Source organism: Diaphorina citri, unplaced genomic scaffold (genome assembly GCF_000475195.1).
Source record: "Diaphorina citri unplaced genomic scaffold, Diaci psyllid genome assembly version 1.1 scaffold2009, whole genome shotgun sequence".
NCBI lineage: Eukaryota > Metazoa > Arthropoda > Insecta > Hemiptera > Psyllidae > Diaphorina > Diaphorina citri.
Window position 1 is genome coordinate 18,112 of NW_007379435.1, and position 23,851 is coordinate 41,962.

The following is a 23,851-nucleotide window of genomic DNA, read 5'->3' on the forward strand; positions in this document are numbered from 1 at the left end:
TGTCTTGTATAGTAGGTACGTCAAATATTCTGTAAAGTTCGTCTGAGTGAAAGTATCTGTCTTTGTCAAGTATTATACGTAGGAGTATGTTTAAAGTCCTGTTCAGTGGTGTCATCAAGTTTGAGTAAGCTCCGCCCCATGCTACTATGCAGTATTGCACTAAGGATTGAACCATGGCAAAATAAATCTCTCTGAGCAAAGATTAAATATTTCACTTTTATGTGGAAAAGCTGGAATTTGTAAAGCTAAAAACGTGAACTGTGACGTAACGGTACTGGTACAAATTATGGGGTTAAGTTCATCAGAAACTAGAGAAAAAGTACATAAATATTGAGCTTTGGTACAAATTTCGGGCGATAATGGAGCCTTCATTCATCTCCTGTGAAACTATGTACCTCATATTTCACTTTTATGTGGAAAAGCCGAAATTTGCGAAACTAAAAACGTGAACTGTGACGTAACGGTACTGGTAAAAATTATGGGGTTAAGTTCATCAGAAACTAGAGAAAAAGTACATAAATATTGAGCTTTGGTACAAATTTCGGGCGATAATGGAGCCTTCATTCATCTCCTGTGAAACTATGTACCTCATATTTCACTTTTATGTGGAAAAGCCCAAATTTGCGAAGCTAAAAACGTGAACTGTGACGTAACGGTACTGGTAAAAATTATGGGGTTAAGTTCATCAGAAACTAGAGAAAAAGTACATAAATATTGAGCTTTGGTACAAATTTCGGGCGATAATGGAGCCTTCATTCATCTCCTGTGAAACTATGTACCTCATATTTCACTTTTATGTGGAAAAGCCCAAATTTGCGAAGCTAAAAACGTGAACTGTGACGTAACGGTACTGGTACAAATTATATGGGGTTAAGTTCATCAGAAACTAGAGAAAAAGTACATAAATATTGAGCTTTGGTACAAATTTCGGGCGATAATGGAGCCTTCATTCATCTCCTGTGAAACTATGTACCTCATATTTCACTTTTATGTGGAAAAGCCCAAATTTGCGAAGCTAAAAACGTGAACTGTGACGTAACGGTACTGGTACAAATTATATGGGGTTAAGTTCATCAGAAACTAGAGAAAAAGTACATAAATATTGAGCTTTGGTACAAATTTCGGGCGATAATGGAGCCTTCATTCATCTCCTGTGAAACTATGTACCTCATATTTCACTTTTATGTGGAAAAGCCCAAATTTGCGAAGCTAAAAACGTGAACTGTGACGTAACGGTACTGGTACAAATTATATGGGGTTAAGTTCATCAGAAACTAGAGAAAAAGTACATAAATATTGAGCTTTGGTACAAATTTCGGGCGATAATGGAGCCTTCATTCATCTCCTGTGAAACTATGTACCTCATATTTCACTTTTATGTGGAAAAGCCCAAATTTGCGAAGCTAAAAACGTGAACTGTGACGTAACGGTACTGGTACAAATTATATGGGGTTAAGTTCATCAGAAACTAGAGAAAAAGTACATAAATATTGAGCTTTGGTACAAATTTCGGGCGATAATGGAGCCTTCATTCATCTCCTGTGAAACTATGTACCTCATATTTCACTTTTATGTGGAAAAGCCCAAATTTGCGAAGCTAAAAACGTGAACTGTGACGTAACGGTACTGGTACAAATTATATGGGGTTAAGTTCATCAGAAACTAGAGAAAAAGTACATAAATATTGAGCTTTGGTACAAATTTCGGGCGATAATGGAGCCTTCATTCATCTCCTGTGAAACTATGTACCTCATATTTCACTTTTATGTGGAAAAGCCCAAATTTGCGAAGCTAAAAACGTGAACTGTGACGTAACGGTACTGGTACAAATTATATGGGGTTAAGTTCATCAGAAACTAGAGAAAAAGTACATAAATATTGAGCTTTGGTACAAATTTCGGGCGATAATGGAGCCTTCATTCATCTCCTGTGAAACTATGTACCTCATATTTCACTTTTATGTGGAAAAGCCCAAATTTGCGAAGCTAAAAACGTGAACTGTGACGTAACGGTACTGGTACAAATTATATGGGGTTAAGTTCATCAGAAACTAGAGAAAAAGTACATAAATATTGAGCTTTGGTACAAATTTCGGGCGATAATGGAGCCTTCATTCATCTCCTGTGAAACTATGTACCTCATATTTCACTTTTATGTGGAAAAGCCCAAATTTGCGAAGCTAAAAACGTGAACTGTGACGTAACGGTACTGGTACAAATTATATGGGGTTAAGTTCATCAGAAACTAGAGAAAAAGTACATAAATATTGAGCTTTGGTACAAATTTCGGGCGATAATGGAGCCTTCATTCATCTCCTGTGAAACTATGTACCTCATATTTCACTTTTATGTGGAAAAGCCCAAATTTGCGAAGCTAAAAACGTGAACTGTGACGTAACGGTACTGGTACAAATTATATGGGGTTAAGTTCATCAGAAACTAGAGAAAAAGATCATTGTATTTCTGTATTTCTTTGTTACCATATGTATAGTATAAAGGGGCGCGCAGCGTGACCGTATTTTTTATTATTTTCTACAAGTTTGGCCATGCCTCGGGATGAACTAGCGGGATTCCGGAGCGAAGAGACGGAATTCAGCTAGTTCCGTATAAAACAATGAAAAAGGGTCAAATTTAGATGACAAAAGAACAAAATGATTAATAAATACCCTATTTTGAATTGATTTTGGGGTTGAAATAATAGAGAGTTGAAATAATGGTGGTTAAAATAATCGAGGTTCTACTGTACAAATTACGTAATTACTCACAAGGGTCGCAAGGTGTCCAATGATCCCAGGCGGTCAGGGCGGTCAATTGGACGCCAAATATGGAGCGGAGGCGGTCGAAATCAGGGAGGGGGGAGGAGGAAAAGTTGGTGTTGGGAGAGGAGAGGTAGGTGGAGACGAAACGGTCTAGGTCCTCATCTGATTGACCTGGAGGTTGGATGGAAGAGAATGCCCCAGGTGTTAATACGCCACCTTAGTTGGAGTTTTGCTATAGTTTGGCTGGGAGACTTTATACAGGGAGGATAACAGCTTGAAGTTTCCCTTGCTAAAGAAATAGCAAAGGTTGAGTGCGAAGGGCATCCAGCACTAGTAATTTTATTATTATTATTATTATTATTATTAGGTATTATTATTTTTTAAGAGGTTTGACAGAGGGAACTGTAACTGCTTGGTCTTATCGTCCCGAAATCGAAGAGAGAAGGAAGACAGGATAGGAGAAAGCCAGCCGTTCCGAGAACGAACATTATCCCATCATGATAAAATCCGCCGCGGGCGGGAATCGAACCCGCGGCCTAGCGCTTACAAGGCAGACGCGCTACCAACTAAGCTAACTACTCGTAGGCTGGCTAGTAAAATTTTTGTATCCAAAACCAAATGTCAGCCCAAAGCAATCACCCTAGAGGGCCGATCAAAAGGCTGACGAAAAACGCTGACCCCGTCTAAACAGAATAATCCATCAGTTGGTGTCGAACCCGTAACCTTCATGCTTACTTGTCTAACTTAATGGCAACCTCCGTGGCCGAGTGGGTACCACACTAGGCTTGCACGCAGGAGGTCCGGGTTCGATTCCCGGCGGAGCCGAGGTTTTTTTCGGCTCTGTGCTTGGAGTTTGGGGTGCACGACCCCGTCTGTACAGATTAATCCATCGCTTGGAGTCGAACCCGTAACCTCCGTGCTTACTTGTCTAACTTAATGGCAACCTCCGTGGCCGAGTGGGTATCACACTAGGCTTGCCCGCAGGAGGTCCGGGTTCGATTCCCGGCGGAGCCAAGGTTTTTTTCGGCTCTGTGCTTGGAGTTCGGCGTGCACTCAGCCTCGTAAGGACAATTGAGTAGCTACTTCAATCGAGTAGCGACCAGTGGCGGCATTACAAGTCGAAGAGACGAGCGATAATAAATACCTATGATGGTGTCCTGCAGGTCTGCCTTGTAAGCAATTGTCCTGCAGGTCTGCTTTGTAAGCAATTGTCCTGCAGGTCTGCCTTGTAAGCAATTGTCATTCGGTCTATGCTTTTTAGGATAGCTAGAATACCTACCTAGTATTGAAATTGAAATACTAGTATATTAGTGTCGGCTTCAGCTTATAGGTAGTACCTACTTTCTTGTTTCTTATTACTTACTTATGCCAGCTTGTCAGCCACACAAGTCTGAGAGACCCAAGTCTGAAAGCTTTTCCACACCTTCCGAAGGTCTGACAGACCGCAAAGGTCTGATTGCACTGACCAGTCTTCTTCATTAGTGTCTGTAGTCTGCCAATCTTGTTTGATTTTTTTTTTTTTTTTTTTTTTTTTTTAAAAATGAGTGTTGGTCTGTCTTGTAAGCAATTGTCCTGCAGGTCTGCCTTGTAAGCAATTGTCCTGCAGGTCTGCTTTGTAAGCAATTGTCCTGCAGGTCTGCCTTGTAAGCAATTGTCCTGCAGGTCTGCCTTGTAAGCAATTGTCCTGCAGGTCTGCCTTGTAAGCAATTGTCCTGCAGGTCTGCTTTGTAAGCAATTGTCCTGCAGGTCTGCCTTGTAAGCAATTGTCCTGCAGGTCTGTCTTGTAAGCAATTGTCCTGCAGGTCTGCTTTGTAAGCAATTGTCCTGCAAGTCTGCCTTGTAAGCAATTGTCCTGCAAGTCTGCCTTGTAAGCAATTGTCCTGCAGGTCTGCCTTGTAAGCAATTGTCCTGCAGGTCTGCCTTGTAAGCAATTGTCCTGCAGGTCTTGATACTTGTCTAACTTACCGATGACCGTGGTTTTGGGTTTGATGACTACATCAAGTAGATAGTTGTATTTGTTGTACTCATCCTCATAAGGACCGTGACAGAAGTAAATCCCTGGAATATAATCAGAAATAATAGGGGCCATGACAGTAGTAAATTCCTGGAGTATGATAACGAGAAGAAATTGAATGTAAAATCCGTAGGTAGGTAATAGCTTTTTTACTTTCTATTCCTACAGTATAGCGAGCTATACTATAGTAATGAAAGTATTGCAATCGGTCCAAATTTCCAAAATCGGGAAATGGTTGGAAATATCCGTTTTGGGATCCCCTGATGTCAAAAAAGTGATTTTTAGCCCATGGTCTGTACGTATGTATGTATGTACTACAGGGTTTTTTTTCTTCTTCTTAGAAGTTGACCTTTTTACTTTCTTTGTCCATAAAAAATTCGCTACTGAAGAGATTGCAATATAAGTCTGATCAATCAGCCAGCGCAGAGGCTAAAGTAAAATATTTTTTTGTCATACCCGGGTATCGATTATGTACCTGCATCATTCGGTGTGACATTCTGTATGATCAAACCATTGGATAAGTCCAGACGATAGTGATTCTCTGACGCATTCTGTGACATCCCTGCAAATAGGACAATATGACTGTTAGTACCAGAAGGTTCCTAAGGTCAGCCACTCACCATCAGGTAGACCTGACAGGTGGAATTGATCAGGTGTAAATGTAAGGTCTATCAAACCATCGTGGATAGGTCCTGGCGATAGTGTTTCTCTGATGCGTTCTGTGACATCCCTGCAAATAGGACAATATGACTGTTAGTAACAGAAGGTTCCTAAGTCCAGTCACTCACTATCAGGTAGACCTGACAGGTGGAATTGATCAGGTGTAAATGTAAGGTCTATCAAACCATCGTGGATAGGTCCTGGCGATAGTGTTTCTCTGATGCGTTCTGTGACATCCCTGCAAATAGAACAAAATTACTGTTAGTACCAGAAGGTACCTAAGGCCAGTCACTCACTATCAGGTAGACCTGACAGGTACGGCTGAAAAGGTCCATGTGTGAGGTCTCCCTGATATCCGATGAGCACACTCACTATCAGGTAGACCTGACAGGTACGGCTGAAAAGGTCCATGTGTGAGGTCTCCCTGATACCCGATGAGCACACTGACTATCAGAACAGGTGGAACTGATCAGGTGTAAATGTCATGTCTATCAAACCATTGGATAGGTCCAGACGACAGTGAGTCTCTGATGTATTCTGTGACATACCTGCAAATTATGACAAGGACTTGAAGTAGGCGCTCCAACGTCACTTTTAACAAATAGGGCTTCTGGTAACTGGGTTTTACTCACCTACAGATCTCCTCAACTTAACTTCACCCAGCCTGAGGGGGGGCCAGGGTAAGCCAGCAGCATGTGATTTGCCCAGATGGTCACCCATGCGGGTACTAACCAAGCGCAACGTTACTTGACTTCAGTGATGCATGAGGAATGTTTGCTTTATCGCCGCTAGTATTAGGACAAGCAGCTGGTATTCTATGGACTCTCATCTTCGGTTCTTGTTGTTATGCCTTGATCTTGATATGATGTCACACTTTGGGTTCAACCACCGGCGATAGCACATTGAATACACTAGCTCTAAATAGATCACTGAAGTTAAGCAACAAGGCAGGTGATCGGGGTACGGATGGGTGACTATTATAGTGTGTCCAGATCAATGTGACAGCAAAAAAATAGGCATTGTTGCCAAACATGTCACATGTGCAATGGTAGAGAATCTTCCATCAATGGAGCAGTTGCAAATGGATAAAAATTATTAATAAATGGTCGATTCCTATGTAAAAAGTTGGGAAAAATCCAAATCTGAGGTCAAAACGCCAAAAAAATAACTGTAAAAGGTCGAAAATTCAATTTTCATTTTCCGTCCGAGTCCTGAACTCTGACGTCAGACTTCAGGAGATGCGCAGAAACGTACGAGCACAAACATGAATTGCGCAGAAATGCTTGCGCACAAACAGATTAATGTGTTGCCTGCGAGGGAGCTTTGCTCGGGACATTTGATGTGACGTCATCGCGTATGGGAGCGTATGCCGTGACGTCAGAGTTCAAGATGTACCGGTATTTTTAAATGGATTTATCTCGGGATCTAGAAGTCGTGGAAGAAAAAGAAAAGTTCCGGAATCCCTCATTTTCCCAGCTTTTTGACTTTTTTTCCTTTTTCATTTTAATTGTTTTACCAAGTTTCATGTACATCCTTAAAAGCAACCCAACTTTATAATAGGAATATAAGTATTTTCTTTTTCTTTTAACCCTTTAAGGCAACTGTCCCAAATTTTCTTTCTCCCCAAGTGCCTACAGTTAGTTGCAAGCGTCAAATTCTAATTACGTTCACAGGCTCACCACGATGCGCGCTGCAATCGCCCTAGCCCTTCTCTCCTACGTTGCCATAGTGACTAGCGCTCCAGCGGAAAGTGTTTACACTAATAAGTTTGATAACTTTGATGTGGACAAGGTGCTGAACAATGAGAGGATATTGACCAATTATATCAAATGTCTCATGGACGAGGGCTCTTGCACTAATGAGGGACGAGAACTGAAGAGTAAGTGAAGAAACTAAGTATAAGTAAAGAGCTGAAGAAATAGAACTGAAGAGTAAGCGAAGAAACGGAAGTATAAAGTAAAGAGCTGAAGAAATAGAACTGAAGAGTAAGTGAAGAAACTGAAGTATAAGTAAAGAGCTGAAGAAATAGAACTGAAGAGTAAGCGAAGAAACGAAGTATAAGTAAAGAGCTGAAGAAATAGAACTGAAGAGTAAGTGAAGAAACTGAAGTATAAGTAAAGAGCTGAAGAAATAGAACTGAAGAGTAAGCGAAGAAACGAAGTATAAGTAAAGAGCTGAAGAAATAGAACTGAAGAGTAAGCGAAGAAAGTGAAGTATAAGTAAAGAGTTGAAGAAATAGAACTGAAGAGTAAGCGAAGAAACTGAAGAAATATTAAGAGCTGGACTTAAAAAATAATTGCATATTAGGTTTGATAGAGGAGCTAAGGAGGAGTGATAACAACTAATAACGAAGATCGTATCGTCCCGAAATTAAAGTTAAAAGGAGGACAGGATAGGAGAAAGCCATCAGCCTTTCCTGGATGAAAACATATCTGTTTGGGATAAAGCTCGCCCTTTGGCGGGAATCGAACCCGCGCAGCGACGCACTTCCTTGTAAGCAATTGTCGTCGTGAGGAAAATGAGTAATAGCTATGACATGTAAATGCGCATAGCGACCGGTGCCAGCATGGTAGGTAAATATTGGTTGTTAGGATTATTGAGATAGTATTGGGAAAAATCCTACAATGCTGTAGTGAGCACCAAAGTTGTGGCATAATAACACAAAGAAATTGCATTTACATTTACATTTACAAAACTATCTTAAGTAAACTAGGTAGCTACTTATAGGTAGAAATTAGGCTATTTTTTCGTGCATATAATCCGCCTTCTAGTCATAAAACTCGAAAAAAACATGCAATTCACACTCACCCTTCAAGTTGCGTCCAATGGGGTCGCAATTGCCCCTGTCCAGGACGCAATCGATCTGCTGTTACGAAAAAAAAAACATGCAATTCACACTCACCCTTCAAGTTGCGTCCAATGGGGTCGCAATTGCCCCTGTCCAGGACGCAATCGATCTGCTGTTCCACATACTGCGGATTGGCCAAGTACTTGTTGACATCCTCATTTCCAAATGCGCTCCTCTGGGGGAAGGCCGCACAGAGGTTCAATTGGCCGAGGAAGAGGCCGAAGGCCGTTAGAGTGGCCAATAGCGTGAGGATGGGATTCATATTGAGATTCGTTTGATATTTGGGCTGGATTGGCCCCAGAATTATTCGTCCGAAATTCTTAGATGGTTTGCTTGGTTGGAGGATGAAAGAATTGGATGGTTTGTGTTGATATTTGAATTGGATGTAATTTAAAAAATAATTGCATATTAGGTTTGATAGAAGAGCTAAGGAGGAGTAATAACAACTAATAGCGAAGGTCGTGTCTCCCCGAAATTGAAGTTAAAAGGACAGGATAGGAGAAAGCCATCAGCCTTTCCAGGATGAAAACATATCTGTTTGGGATAAAGCTCGCCCTTTGGCGGGAATCGAACCCGCGCAGCGACGCACTTCCTTGTAAGCAATTGTCTTGGATGTAAAGGACCTTTTCAGTCAAAATTTTACCTGGGATGTAAACTGGAGTAGCCCCTTAATTGGAGGTCCTTCTTAGTTTGTCGTAGGTTACAGACCCGTAGACTACGAAGAAAGTTGGACAAAGTTCGTAACTTTTGATGTCTTTTCGCTTTAATTAGTTGGGCAACTTTTCGTTTCTTCTTCACAAGGGAGAGTTCCTTTCTCTGGGATTTTTCTCTCAGTTCTTTCACTGTTCTAGTCGTTGTACAACTTGAACTGAAGTCACTTCTGCAGTTTTCTTAGTTCCTTGGCTGGTATCTCTGGTTTCCTTAGTCCTCTCACTGTTGTTTTAGTCTTTGTATCACTGTCAAATACCAAACTCCTCTCTGGTTTCCTTAGTCCTCTCACTGTTGTTTTAGTCTTTGTATCACTGTCAAATACCAAACTCCGGTCACCTATTGTTAGTCCTCTATAGTCTGGCTGGGGGACTACAGGAAGGATACCAGCTTGAAACTTCCCTTGCTAAAGGAATTAAGGAGCGCGGAAGCGCTCCGCCCCACCAAGTCAAAATTTGACAGCGCTACTCAGAGATATTATAAGCCACAGAGAACGTAGCTGTTTTGAAGTTTTAGTTAAGAAAGCAGTAGGCAGCGGTCGCACAGCTTGGTCGCGCGACCCGGCAGCTAGGATCGGAACGCCACCTTTATACCTACAGAATTCAGTTATACCAGAGAGTTGTCAAACCCTAAAAAAGTAATAGGTACACATACCTAACTCAAATACCGACTCACCTTCTTTGGTCACAGTGGCGACAGCGGGTGCAGCAGGCTGCTTAGCCTTCTCCAGCAGTGCCTTGTACTTGGTCTCATAGAAACCATTCGGATCATACTTCTTGCTGAGTCTCTCCCAATCTGGTTTTCTCTTACTCATAACATGGTTGATGACTTTTTCTGTGGCAGCTTTCTGCTTTTCGGTACATTTGGAACAGCCTCCTGCTAGAGCGTCTGGGATAGTTTCTGCGGAGAGAAGAAAGATGTACAGTGGATTTCATTGATATTTTTTGTTTAGCCCTTAGAAGGCCTGTTAAGCTAACATATTAACAAGTCAAGTCAATTTTTTTATTTATAATGGGCTGAACAGAGTTGTTAAGGTAACAAAGGTGCGTCCAGACACAGTCGATGGTCGATTGAGCCGTTGACTATGTGTGGACAAACCTTAACCGCTAAGGTTTTATCGTCTCGAAAGCGAAGAGATAAGGAAAACAGGCCTTACGAGAGTGAACCTTATCCGTTCAGGATAAAATCCGCCCGAATAGAACGACTTAGTAGTTACAAGGCAGACCTGCAGGACAATTGCTTACAAAGCAGACCTGCAGGACAATTGCTTACAAGGCAGACCTGCAGGACAATTGCTTACAAACCTAGTGCCTTAACTGAAAATAGTAGCCAGTGGTTTTACATTGTTGAAGGTACCAGTGGCATGTTTCACAAAGGAATCTGACTCCCCACTTTCTAGTAGTTAAAAGAGCTACAAAAAATGAAGACATGAACTTTACTTCGACGTGACGCGACATTTAGATCTCGAAATACCTAGATCGATTTATAAAATACCTACAAAAATAGGTACCTATTGGTAAATTGAAGAATACAAATTTTGAGATTTCAGATAAACATTTTACGTAGGAATCGACCATCCATCCAAAATTTTACCCAAATACTTAAATGCATATGCTCGATTTGTTACACCCTGTAATATACTGGGTGAATTGCGTCATGGTTGCGTGTAATGATCCATCGCTAACTATCTGTTCAATATAATTATAATCACCTCATAAATATACAGAGTGATTCTGTCATTTGACCTTTCATTTCCAGAAACACAAACTCTTGACAGTCTTGACGCTCGTGCACCTCACTGTTAAGGTCTGTTCCCAGGTGTTCTAAATAACCTAGGGTGAATGTACCAGTAGTCGACTTTACACCAGTAGTCGATCACTCGGTCATGTTTAGTTAATTTTAAGCTATAAACGTATATTACTTTATCGAAAAACTAGGGTTCCGGCAGCCTGATTGGGTGACAGGGTTCCGGCACTCTAATATTGATACTATTGAACTCTATATCGGGAAGCTCGACACTATAATATACGTAGCCTTCCAACAGCCTAAATCGGGAAAGTAACCCAATAATAGAGTTCTTTCACCCTAAACGTGTGGCACCCTGTCACAATTTCTTTCCTCAGGTCCTCAAGTAATAAAGCCGACAGCATGCGCATGCGATTACCCTGGGTTCGAATCCCACCATCGACAAAAAAATTTTACTCGTTTTTCGATTGCAAATATTTCAACGGGTGTTCTCCGTTATACTTTCTTCCTTTCTGGTGTTCTCGTGTTGACCCAGCACCTAAATGGGAAGAATTGTATCTCTTCTCGCCGATCTGATGAGAGGCATACTACGGGATGGGAACGGTACGACACAGACCACATGCGTCTATTGTAGCAGTTATTTCATTGCTACGAAATAAAAACGGCGGTGAAATACCCATCTTTAAAGAACAGATCTTAAAAAACCTAGTCGAAACATGTTGTGATGGAGAGGGAATTCCAGCCCGTGTCAGTGAAAGGCTTCCATGTCTTAGGAAACCTTCTAGAATTCTAGATTATACTAAACCGAAGCAGGTTATAAAATAGTCACTCAATTACTACTAAGTATTACTATTACTACTAGTCACTCAATTATGTACCTATGTATCTAGCCAGAACCAAAACATAATAGATAATAATAGGTAGGATCTATACTGGATGACCCAAGTCTAGTAAACCAGTGATGCCCATAAAATTTCTAAGGGGGTCGCAGAATCACCACAATATGAACTGTGATTTTGAAATAAAATTGTTTTTTTCTGTTTTTGTCCCGATTCTATTTCCACCCTGATGAGATTACTGAAACGGAATAACTTTCTGAAACACATGTAAACCTTATTTCTTTAAATCCATTAATGGCTGATAACTACAGGCCACAAGCGACACAGGCCACAAGCGTCTAATGTAGCAGTTGTTCCATTGCTACGAAATAAAAACGGCGGTGGAACACTCATCTTAAAAAAAAAAACTAATTGCTAAATGTGTATTAAATAAATAATAAATAAATTTCTATTTTTGAAAAACACACGATAAATGTCTGTGGTCAGTTGGGCTTTTTTCACTGGAACTTCAACCAGACTTTACCTTTAAGATTCTCAAAAGGCTGTAGGAGTACAGCTTTCATTGATGCTTCTGAAAATGACGTTTTCAACAAAATCTGCCAGTTTAGTTTGCTTGGATGTTAGCGCGCCTGCCTTGTACGCGTTAGGTCGCGAGTCCGATTCCGACAAGGGGCGCGCTTTATCCTATACAGATAAGGTTCTCGCAAGGGCTGGCTTCCTCCCTATCCTGTCTTCCTTCTTTCTTCGATTCCGGGACGATAACTACGATAAGACATATTTTAATATATATTTTGTGTTTCTATTAATTATATTTTATGCATAAAAACATTGTTAACATACTATCATGTATTTAAACAATAAAAAAAAATTGAATTGAAAAATTGAAAGACCTTAGCAGTTACAGTTCCCTCTATCAAACCTCTTCAAAATAAGGAGAGTTTAAAAAGAAGAGGTTCCAGTCACGGGATCAATCATTTGCATGATACAAATTTCTTTAAACCCGGGTCTCCCGCGTGCAAGGCGAGCGCAGTGACCACTACGCCATGGGAGCTAACAATATTGAATAAATAATAAATAAATTTCTATATTTGAAAAACACACGATAAATTTCTGTGGTCCATTGGGCTTTTTTCACTGGAACTTCAACTTCAACCAGACTTTACCTATAAGATTCTCAAAAGGCTGTAGGAGTACAGCTTTGATTGATGCTTCTTAAAATGGCGTTTTCAACAAAATCTGCCAGTTTAGTTTGCTTGGATGTTAGCGCGTCTGCCTTGTAAGCGCTAGGTCGCGAGTCCGATTCCGGCAAGGGGCGCGCTTTATTCTATACAGATAAGGTTCTCGGAACGGCTGGCTTCCTCCTATCCTGTCTTCCTTCTTTCTTCGATTCCGGGACGATAAGACATATTTTAATATATATTTTGTGTTTCTATTAATTATATTTTATGTATAAAAACATTGTTAACATACTATCATGTATTTAAACAATAATAGAAAGTAAAAAATAATTGAATTGAAAAATTGAAAGACCTTAGCAGTTACAGTTCCCTCTATCAAACCTCTTCAAAATAAGGAGAGTTTAAAAAGAAGAGGTTTGTACCACCCTGTATATTGTCCACGCTCCAGAATCCTGATTCCGCTAATGACACCTGTGCCGACTGACCGATATTCAAACCAAATTATTATCATCATAGTTAGGTATTTATTTATTTTTTATTTATTATTAATTTTTTAATACCAAGAACCAAGAATAACAAAATAGCTGAAATCGGTTGGGGATTTACCTATAGGTACGTTCTTGGACTCACGTTTCGGAATTACGTCAAGTTTACAAGAACAAGATAGTAAAGTAGGGAGTTACAAGAAGGAGTTACCTACCAGATCGAGATAGTGGATCGTCGTAAAAAGCTAAAAAGTTCGAAATAATCCGCTCCGGAATCGGTTTAGTCGAATTTTTTAAAGTGTACCAAAAGTCGTTGAGTGTTGTTCTTTTTTATTTTTTTACATTTTTTTTTTCTGTACTGCTAAATAAATCACAAGTAAATAAATATTACTCAATAAATAAAATTAAATAGAAAAGTGTAGATACCAGTGAAAAACTGTCTGAATTTTGAGTACCGAATTTTTCCCAAGGTAGGTAGGTAATTTACATTAGGTAATAATTTTATTATTGTTAATATTATTACAGTTCTAAACAAATTAAAATACACGTCCTATTTTGAAAAAATAAATAATGTTGGGCAGTTGTGTTGTTTTTCTACGAAACATGAAAAACAGTTCTTTTTTTAGTCTAGTTTATCCAGGAAAAATAATTAATTATTAGATATTATCTCAGGAAAAATAATAACAAACATTAGGTAAGTATTTTATTATCACCTAATTGGCAATTAGCGAAGTATTAAATAGTGCGTCACGTCAATATAGGAAAAATATTATCCCATGTGACTAGCAGAATCTTAGAATCTTCATCTTGATTCCAAGAATTTTCTCAGTACACATGTCAGAGTGCAAGGTCGCAATTTTCCAATGTCTTGTCTAAAGGTACGGTATCTTAACTAAGCGATTTGTTTTTCTGGTTTTCGTTTCATGAAAAACGTGTTGTGCTGAGACTTCAACGTCATTTACTCAGGCTTAAGCCAGACACTCACTATCAGGCGGACCTGATCAGGTGTACCTGTCGTCAGGTCTACCTGATAGTGAGTGGCTGGCCTTATCAGTGAGGGTTCCTTAACTAAGTGATTTGTTTTTCTGGTTTTTGTTTCATGGAAAACGTGTTGTGCTGAGAATTTAACGTCATTTACTCAGGCTTAAGCCAGACACTCACTATCAGGTAGACCTGATCAGGTGTACCTGTCGTCAGGTCTACCTGATAGTGAGTGGCTGGCCTTAGTGATGCACGTGATTACCAGGTTTTGTCTCGTAAATTTCAAGAGGAGACGAGAAAAAAATGAGAAATTTCTCGTCTCACTACACCACTCAGACTGGGTGAGATCGCTGTGAGGAGGCGGGTAGCTCGTCACCAAATGAAGGGTAAAAACGCCGTCACTAAAAACCTTGGCAGTTATACAGAGATGTCATCGTCATCGTCGTTGTTGTGTTGTTGCTGCTGCGACGTTCCTTCAATCAGAATTCAGCATTCTCCTCAACTTCCTTGGTTGATAGCTCCAGGAACTCGTCAACTGGTTTGGTACTTGTGCAGAAGTCACGTCCGTGGAATATTGCTACCAAAAGAACTGGCACAAACGAGCAGTGACCCTGGTTATTATTAGGGTTAGGTTAAATGCAAGAAGGAGTTTTCACAATTAGAGCAGTGATTAGTGTTATTATAGGGTTAGGTTAAATACAAAAGGAGCTGTTCTTTTCCACGGGACGTGACTTTTGCATCATTACCACTGGTTTTGAATGAAGGTGATCTGATCTTTTGGAGCAATACTGACGGGAGGTTGTAGGTGTGTTGGCGTGAAGTTGATGTCCAGGTAACTATTCAGAAGCCATGAAAAAGAAATCTCCTTTTTGTGTTTAAACCTAACCCTATAATAACACTAATTACTGCTCTACTTGTGAAAGCTCCTTTTCGTGTTTAACCTAACCCTATAATAACACTGGTCACTGGCCAATTCTTTTGGTATTGGTAGCTTCCATTGACGTGACTTCTGAGCAAGTACCGATGTCTAAATTTAGGGGTTTCGAGGGGGTGATGGAATTTGGCTGGATGTCCTTCCTTGGTTTTCTTGGCAATCCAGGTCGTCCTGGCTTCAGTTGAAATCTTCCTTTTCATCCTCGTTTTCTTTATTTTTAGAGCGGCACTCATTATTTTTTGCCAGCATATTTGGCTTGGATCTGTCTCCACTCTCTGGGATATCGCTCGGAGATGTAGGAGCCTAATTTGCGCGCATTGGCAACTTGTTTGGATGAACAGGCGCCTTGGCAATCCAGGTCGTCCTGGCCCGTAGAATCTACATAGTTTCGGCAGCATTGCTGGTTAGTGGTTATTTCAGTTGAAATCTTCCTTTTCATACTTGTTTTCTTTATTTTTAGAGCGGCACTCGTTATTTTTTGCCAGCATATTTGGCCTGGATCTGTCTCCACTCTCTGGGATATCGCTCGGAGATGTAGGAGCCTAATTTGCGCGCATTGGCAACTTGTTTGGATGAACAGGCGCGACAATTCTCGCGCAGCGCTAACGGTATGGCAGCTGAAAACAAACAATATGAATGTGAGTTTGGGAACGGAGAATAAAACTATCTTAAGGTCAGCTCCCATGGCGTAGTGGTCACTGCACTCGCCTTGCACGCGGGAGACCCGGGTTCGATTCCCGGCGGGGTCAAGAAATTTGATCGTATGATGTTCACACCAGATTTTTTAGTTCAGCGTAACAGTCTTATCTGCCTATCATCTATTTATTCCTATTGCCGGTCCTGATGATAGTATACATAGATATAGCTACCTATATAGATATTATAGGTACAGCTAGATATTTAACATTAATAAGTTACCTACTAATTAGATAAGTACCTATACATATAGTTATACACTTATACCTAATCTCTAGTGTCTAGCTATTTCATTTGTTGCTAATATTTCCCAGCCAAGTGTAAAATTTTAGCAATTATTACAATAAAAATAAGAAACGAGACTTGTGTGTTGGCCAATAATGGAAATTAAAGCTAATTGACCAAATGATTGTTGAATGTTGACCAATTAGACAGGTCACTCACAGGTTGTAGGTACCCTTTTTGTAGGAGGTGCTGGGTTTTTGTGTCGTTCTATGGCAAGGCTGCCCATCTGATTTTACAGGCGGGCCAAAAATTCCATTTCATTATAACTGGCGGGCCACCTGATAAAATTTAAATAAATACTCTGTAGGTAACTACTAAATACGGGGGAAAAAAACATGTTTCAAAGGTTCTAAAAACGGTAGGTATTTTATTTGAGAAAACATATTAAATTAACATATTAAATTATTGACTTTAAGTTTAACTAAAAGAAATTGTATAGGTATATTATAAGAAAAAGAACAACGTCTTCACTTGGCTAGTCCATTATCTTGCTACTTGACAGATTGGCTCTCCTAGAGAAGTATATAAAAGAAATGGGTTTCTGATGTTCTATGGGTTAGAGTCGGGGGACTTCGATTAGGGCTGGGGGAATTTAAACAGGGAGGATACCAGCTTGAAATCTCCCTTTAGTCCCTACCTAAAGAAATAGCAAAGGTTGAATGCGAAGGGCATCCACTCGTAATTTTTTTGTAGCCAAAGCCAAAACCAAATGTCAGATACGTTCTCAAGTATCAACAGTCTGTACCTACCTACAGGTTATCTTTTCCTGTAACCTAATGGCCCGTTTACACGCTCAAGCCATTTGCACAAACTTTCTTGCGCAAACCGCGGTTCGCACAAGTGAATCGTAACGTGTGAACGCAGGCTTGCAAATTTGTGCAAACCGAATAAACCGACATCGGCATGCACAAGCCAGTTTGTGCAAATGACTTGAGCGTGTAAACCGGGCATAACAGATTTTTTTGGGGTACCCTGTAGGTATAATTTATGCAACCTGGATCTAGGTAGGTCCCTACTTAGATTCCAGAACTAGAGGTACCACCTCTAGATACATGATGTTTTCATTGGGATTCCTTCTTCATTTAGCCTTGAGGATATTAACTATTTCCATTTATTGGGTATTTTACCTGTAGGTGCCTATCTCTTTAATTAATTCATTTGCCTCTCTCTATTTTTTCTAGAATGCCACTTAGCACTAAGTGTTAGCCTATTTACCTACCTTCCAATCAGGGCCGTATCGAGGGTTTTGTCGCGGGGGGGGGAGGGTTCAAAGAGATGTACCGGGTTCTCCGAAACTGAAAGGTTTAGAGAAAAACTAAAAAATACGTGTCTAATGATTTTTCTTCATCTTTCCAACGAATCTAATATCTCAAACACTGAAACTACCTCATTGCAACTCCTCCATTAGGTACCTATGTTTATTGCCATGGTGATGACGAATTAGCCATCTAATTACCTACCTATGTTTAGCACGATGGTCTTCTACAAACCTAGAGAGCCAGCCTTGGTTGGTAGGGCGTCTGCCTTGTAAGCGCTAGGCCGCGGGTTCGATTCCCGCCCAGGGTGGATTAATTTTATCTTGAACGGATGATGTTCGTTTGTATTCTCGGAACGGTTGGCTTTCTCCTATGACTCCTATCCTGCCTCCTTCTATTCAATTTGGGGACTGTAGGACCTCAGCACCTCCGTGGTAAAATTCCCTTCCAAAACTTACCTATTACCTACCTAGGTAGATATTTTTTTTCTTTTTACCTATTAAAAAAAAAAAAAAAAAAAAAAAAGCCAGCCAACAGCGATCAGCGATATATCGAAACGAAAAGAATGATCGTGTGAACAGATCTTTCAAATGTAAACAAAAGAAAACTTTTACCAACGGCGGGATTTTTTGAAATCAGAAAAAATTAAATTTTGTCATTTTGAAGTTTTGTACAGGATTTTCCGAATTTTCCTCTGATTTTGTGCTCCTAGGCTGATTTTAGTTACTAGAACCTTTGAGAAATATTATTTATCTTGTATTTTGTTCTTCCTATTATTTTATGTGCTAAAATTGCTTTGGTTCTGTTCCAACAGTCCTATTTTCATTTGGACCAACTCTCCGTAACTTTTGGTATGGTCTTCACAACTCCTTTGATTTTACTTACAAAAAGTAAGATTATCTTCTAGTCAAAACCCTACAATCACTACATAAGACTTGTTGATAATTTTCCAGGTTCAACAGGTAAGTACTTATGCAAGATATTTAGTTAGTAGGTAGTTCCAAAACTACAACAATGAAAAATTGCTACAAAAAGTAACAGTCACAAATGAGCAGTGACCAATGTTATTATAGGGTTAGGTTAAACCCAAAAGGAGCTTTCACAATTGAGCAGTGACCAGTGTTATTATAGAATAAAAAAAGGTAAAAATGGGTAAGTAAACACAAAAAGAACCTTTTTACAAATGAGCAATGACCAGTGTTATTATAGGGTTAGGTTAAACACAAAAAGGAGCTTAGTTTAACTCTTGTTAATATTTCAGTATTTCAATCATGTATGAGGCACACAGTATTAATGCTGAACACAAGGATCTAATTCACGATGTCGCATATGATTACTATGGACTGCGGATGGCCACATGTTCCAGTGATCAAAATATCAAGGTAACTAGGTACTTTTAATATGATTTACTTGGGCTAAAAACAGAGTGAAGCAGAGTGTATGGCATATTTTTTTCAATATCCAAGACTTTTTTTTTCCCAAGATAGGTTTGGTCAAGGGAACTGTAATGGACCTACAAGTTCTTATTGTCCCAAAAACTAAGAGAGAAGGAAGACAGGATATTAGAAAGCCAGCTGTTCCTAAAATAAACCTTATCTGTGAAGCATAAAATCCACCCGGGTATAATCGAACCCACAACCTAGCACTTAAAAGGCAGATGTACTACTTACTACTTACCCTCTAAGCTAAGAATGATCCAGCTCTAGTTCCAATAATTCTTCTATTATTCTTCTTCTTTGGGGGCACGGTTAGTCCAGTGGTAACACACTTGCTTGCCATGCAGAAGGTCCCGGGTTCAAATCCCACCATTGACAAAAATTTGTACTCATTTTTTGATTGCAAATATTTCAACAGGTTACTTTCTGGTGTTCTCGTGTTGACCCAGCACCTAAATGGGGAGATTGTGCCTCTTCTCGCCCATCTGATGAGAGGCATACTATGGGATGGGCATACTACAACACAGACCACATTTGTCCAATGTAGCAGTTGTTTCATTGCTACAAAATAAAAAAGGCAGTGAAACACTCATCTTAAAAAAAAAAAAAAAAAAAAAAAAAAAAACTTTTTTCTGTTTTAATTTATTTTTCTACCTCCTTTGTTTTTCTCTCTCCTTGTCGGCTATTAAGCTGACAAAAACTGGTTGGGTGGAGAGCTCACTAAGTAAAAATCCTGCTAATGAAAATTTGACTAAGTGAAAATTGTGAAAACTAAGTGAAAGATTGAAAAAAAAAATCTTTCTTAATCAAGTATTCTTTTTTTATCCAGGTTTGGGATCAGGATGAGAACGGCAAGTTGGTTTCTCTCGGCAAATTGGAAAGCACACAGTGGGCTCTGTATGGAAAGTAACATGGGCTCATCCAGAGTTTGGTCAGGTCCTCGCTACATTGCTGCGTTTGATTAGAACGGCTGTCGTGTGGAAGAAGTAGGTAAGTCCATGTAGACACACTTCAGGCAGATTCAGGCACATATTGTTTAAAAAGGTCAGTTTAACCCAGCCCAGCCCCCCAAAATTTTGATGTTTCATCTAGAGATTCTAGGAGAACAATAATGACAAGAAGTTTTAAACAGCTACTTCTTCATTATTTTACAGGAAACATTCCACGCAGAGTAATTTTCAATCCAAACTTTGCACACCACACGACTCTCTCTCTCTCTCTCTTTCTTTAATTTGGCACTGGCACACTGGCACAATATTTGACATTGACATTGGGTTTTTCCGGACACGGAAAGTTAAATCTCTCTTCTCTCTCTCTCCTCTCTCTCTCCTCCTCGTCTCTCTGTCTCTCGGTGTCTCTCTGTCTCTCTCGTCTCTCTCTCCTCGTCCTCTCTCTCTCTCTGTTCTCTCTCTCTCTCTCTCTCTCTTCTCTCTCTCTCTCTCTCTCTCTCTCTCCTCTCTCTCTCTCTCTCTCTCTCTCTCTCTCTCTCTCTCTCTCTCTCTCTCTCTCTCTCTCTCTCTCTCTCTGTCTCTCTCTCTCAAAAAATCTGGGAATTAAACATCTAACACCCAACCACTAGTTTGTGTGTTAGATTGTGTATGTGTGTAGGATTGTGCAAATTAGTAAGTAGATTACTCTGAGTAGCTCGCAATGGCAGTCTTGAATGAACTTATTTACTTAATAAGGCTGGCAGAAGAAAAAGGGGGGAAAAACATACAAACAAATGAACAAACAAACAATGATAACATACAAAAATTATCCATAATAATCATCATCTTCTCCTTCAGGTCCCAGTCCTCTACAATCCGAAAAATGTCTCAACCAGTGGACTCGTCGTTCTAACCTGGTCGATTCCCGTACTTCAGTCACCGATGTTAAGTTCGGACCTAAACAGCTTGGTCTCGTGTTGGCCACATGCGCGGCTGATGGACTCGTTAGAATTTACGAGGCTCCGGATGTTATGAACCTCTCCCAGTGGTGTTTGCAACATGAGGTGGCTTGTCCTACCCTGGCTAGCTGTCTTACGTGGAATCACTCGTTTTCTAGGTAAATTGGGCAAAAATCAGCAGAAAAGAACCATGAGAAGAATTGCCTTATGAATGGGCCTTTTCTGCTTAATCCTGTCCCATTGTGAAAATATGTATATCTCTATATATAAAAGAGAAATATGGACGAGTGGGTCATGTATGCCTGTCCGAATTGTTTAGAGAAAACTATGATAGATATCAAAAAAGTGTAAACGAAGACCCCCCAGTAAAATTGTCGTATCTACCCAAAAAAAATTATCAGACCTTTAAAATTTTACATTTTTACTTCTCTCTTTGGAATTCCCATCTTCTACCACTGTGCACCAAACGAATTCAGTCCCCGAGTGAATCCAGATTCCTTGGATTCACTCGATTCGGAATTGGGATTTTCAAAAGATTTTTTTTTTTTTTTTGGTCAAAATGAATCCGGATTTGATCGATTAATTAGATTCAGACAATAAATAATAATAATTAAAAAAAAACCTATTGGTGGGTCCAGACTTGTGCAATGCAACGTGCAAAGCAACGTGCAATGCAATGAAATTCGTTAGTTTGGACGTGTTTGAGAAAGTTGCAGCAAAGTTTTTTGAACATTGCAGCAAACGTTTGTGGGTATCCGAGAGGTTGGCGGTTTTCTGGCGAATGTCTTTGATGTGCGTTGCACTAGTTTGGACGTGTTTGCAAAGCATCGTGCAATGCAATGCAAATGATGTACCTACTATAGGCCATTACTAGTTGAGTATCGGTACAAAAATTCTCGGATACATGAAAAACGTTCGCATTCGTCAGATTTGATTTTACGTGCAACGTGCAATGCAAATGCTTTGCACGTTGCATTGCACAAGTCTGGACCCAGCATAAGAAACTGATACCAACTCTCCGTAACTTTTGGTATGGTCTTCACAACTCCTTTGATTTTACTTACAAAAAGTAAGATTATCTTCTAGTCAAAACCCTACAATCACTACATAAGACTTGTTGATAATTTTCCAGGTTCAACAGGTAAGTACTTATGCAAGATATTTAGTTAGTAGGTAGTTCCAAAACTACAACAATGAAAAATTGCTACAAAAAGTAACAGTCACAAATGAGCAGTGACCAATGTTATTATAGGGTTAGGTTAAACCCAAAAGGAGCTTTCACAATTGAGCAGTGACCAGTGTTATTATAGGATAAAAAAAAGGTAAAAATAAAAATGGGTAAGTACCTAAACACAAAAAGAACCTTTTTACAAATGAGCAATGACCAGTGTTATTATAGGGTTAGGTTAAACACAAAAAGGAGCTTAGTTTAACTCTTGTTAATATTTCAGTATTTCAATCATGTATGAGGCACACAGTATTAATGCTGAACACAAGGATCTAATTCACGATGTCGCATATGATTACTATGGACTGCGGATGGCCACATGTTCCAGTGATCAAAATATCAAGGTAACTAGGTACTTTTAATATGATTTACTTGGGCTAAAAACAGAGTGAAGCAGAGTGTATGGCATATTTTTTTCAATATCCAAGACTTTTTTTTTCCCAAGATAGGTTTGGTCAAGGGAACTGTAATGGACCTACAAGTTCTTATTGTCCCAAAAACTAAGAGAGAAGGAAGACAGGATATTAGAAAGCCAGCTGTTCCTAAAATAAACCTTATCTGTGAAGCATAAAATCCACCCGGGTATAATCGAACCCACAACCTAGCACTTAAAAGGCAGATGTACTACTTACTACTTACCCTCTAAGCTAAGAATGATCCAGCTCTAGTTCCAATAATTCTTCTATTATTCTTCTTCTTTGGGGGCACGGTTAGTCCAGTGGTAACACACTTGCTTGCCATGCAGAAGGTCCCGGGTTCAAATCCCACCATTGACAAAAATTTGTACTCATTTTTTGATTGCAAATATTTCAACAGGTTACTTTCTGGTGTTCTCGTGTTGACCCAGCACCTAAATGGGGATTTTCTAAGATCGGTGCAACGCTTGGCGGTATTTCGGTGTAATTCAATTATATCTCGGGAACGGTATGAGCTAGAGACTTGAAATTTGGTATATAGTCCACAAAAGTGACAGGGATGCAACATGAAACGTTTGGTTAGGATAGGTGCTGCATTTGGTGGCATTTTGTCAGCTTTTTGGCGGTTTTCATCACCTATACTGACTAAACGGTTAGATATATTGTAAAGGTTACAATAGAAGAACACCCAAATAAGCATCATTCAATAGGATAAGGAAAGTCGTGTGATGTTTACACCAGATTTTTTTTTAATTTGGATGCTTTCGACTCCGCGGAATTTTGACAGCTTCTTGAAATTTGATTATTTCTTAGTCCGTGCAATTTTTTATCAATTTTGATTTTCTCTTGAATCTGAATGGTTTAGTCTTCAAAATTTTGTTATATTATTATAGGTGTAATACTCACACTTCGTGCTCGGGAGGGGGGCTCCACCTGGCTGAGCACTTCGCGGGGTTGCGCATACCGTCGAGCTGCGCGCTCCCAGGGCTTCGCAGGGTTGTGTATACTGTCGCGCTGCGCGCTCCCTTGTCCAAGTGTCTACACTCTACATGTATATGTTAAGGCGGTCTCTTCCTGATGCCTTGTGTGCCGCGTCCACTTTTGTTTAGGACTCTTGCACTGTACAGCCTATGTACATATAATATTATAATTTTATTTTTATTATTTTAAATTTATTTTCCTTTCTTCGCAGGGATGTAATGGGAACTCGATTCGACATTGAAACTATCGGTAATTTCGAAGATCACTATTGTACAGTTTGGAGGGTCAGCTGGAATATCACAGGAACTATAGTAGCATCCTCCGGAGATGATGGTTGTGTGCGACTGTGGAAGTGTAAGTATAACCCTGCTACCATCTTACAAAACACTGTACTATAAATCACTAAAGGTAGAAACACACTATTATCACTTCTTCAGTCTTCACATGAAGTCGCGGAGAGTCAGAAAGATTTAGTTCAAAGTTTTTTTTTTTACGGCTTTCTTTTAAGTGGCAG

At 39.7% G+C, this 23,851-nt stretch overlaps 5 protein-coding genes and 1 long non-coding RNA gene across 6 annotated transcripts; 3 read left to right on the forward strand and 3 right to left on the reverse strand.

The window, feature by feature from the left end:
- Window positions 1-2,756: 2,756 nt before the first annotated feature.
- LOC103517930 lies at window positions 2,757-5,494 on the reverse strand. Its single transcript, XM_026829848.1, has 3 exons — window positions 5,248-5,494; window positions 4,724-4,816; window positions 2,757-2,929 (listed from the first exon to the last, which is right to left on the reverse strand). Exons 1-3 carry the CDS (start codon window positions 5,330-5,332, stop codon window positions 2,757-2,759), a joined length of 351 nt encoding a protein of 116 aa, XP_026685649.1. The 5' UTR covers window positions 5,333-5,494.
- A 1,570-nt stretch (window positions 5,495-7,064) lies between these two features.
- On the forward strand, window positions 7,065-7,345 carry LOC103517931 (ejaculatory bulb-specific protein 3-like). Its single transcript, XM_008482978.3, has one exon. The coding sequence runs from the start codon at window positions 7,116-7,118 to the stop codon at window positions 7,317-7,319; it is 204 nt and encodes a 67-aa protein (XP_008481200.1). The 5' UTR covers window positions 7,065-7,115; the 3' UTR covers window positions 7,320-7,345.
- Window positions 7,346-7,838: 493 nt separating this feature from the next.
- On the reverse strand, window positions 7,839-8,651 carry LOC113471011. Its single transcript, XM_026829849.1, has 2 exons — window positions 8,335-8,651; window positions 7,839-7,843 (listed from the first exon to the last, which is right to left on the reverse strand). The coding sequence occupies exons 1-2, from the start codon at window positions 8,540-8,542 to the stop codon at window positions 7,839-7,841; spliced, it is 213 nt and encodes a 70-aa protein (XP_026685650.1). The 5' UTR covers window positions 8,543-8,651.
- Window positions 8,652-9,595: 944 nt separating this feature from the next.
- On the reverse strand, window positions 9,596-9,896 carry LOC103517932. Its single transcript, XM_017447633.1, has one exon. The coding sequence runs from the start codon at window positions 9,800-9,802 to the stop codon at window positions 9,611-9,613; it is 192 nt and encodes a 63-aa protein (XP_017303122.1). The 5' UTR covers window positions 9,803-9,896; the 3' UTR covers window positions 9,596-9,610.
- An 8,136-nt stretch (window positions 9,897-18,032) lies between these two features.
- On the forward strand, window positions 18,033-23,735 carry LOC103517933 (nucleoporin SEH1). Its single transcript, XM_026829851.1, is given in 9 exon segments — window positions 18,033-18,350; window positions 18,650-18,770; window positions 19,654-19,677; window positions 19,679-19,714; window positions 19,716-19,824; window positions 20,612-20,870; window positions 21,845-21,853; window positions 22,164-22,292; window positions 23,549-23,735. Coding segments are annotated over 8 exon segments (864 nt in total). The 5' UTR covers window positions 18,033-18,350; window positions 18,650-18,659.
- On the forward strand, window positions 21,737-22,259 carry LOC113471012. The gene is made up of 2 exons (XR_003393873.1): window positions 21,737-21,853; window positions 22,164-22,259. It is a non-coding gene; the product is annotated as an uncharacterized LOC113471012 (long non-coding RNA).
- Window positions 23,736-23,851: the final 116 nt, after the last annotated feature.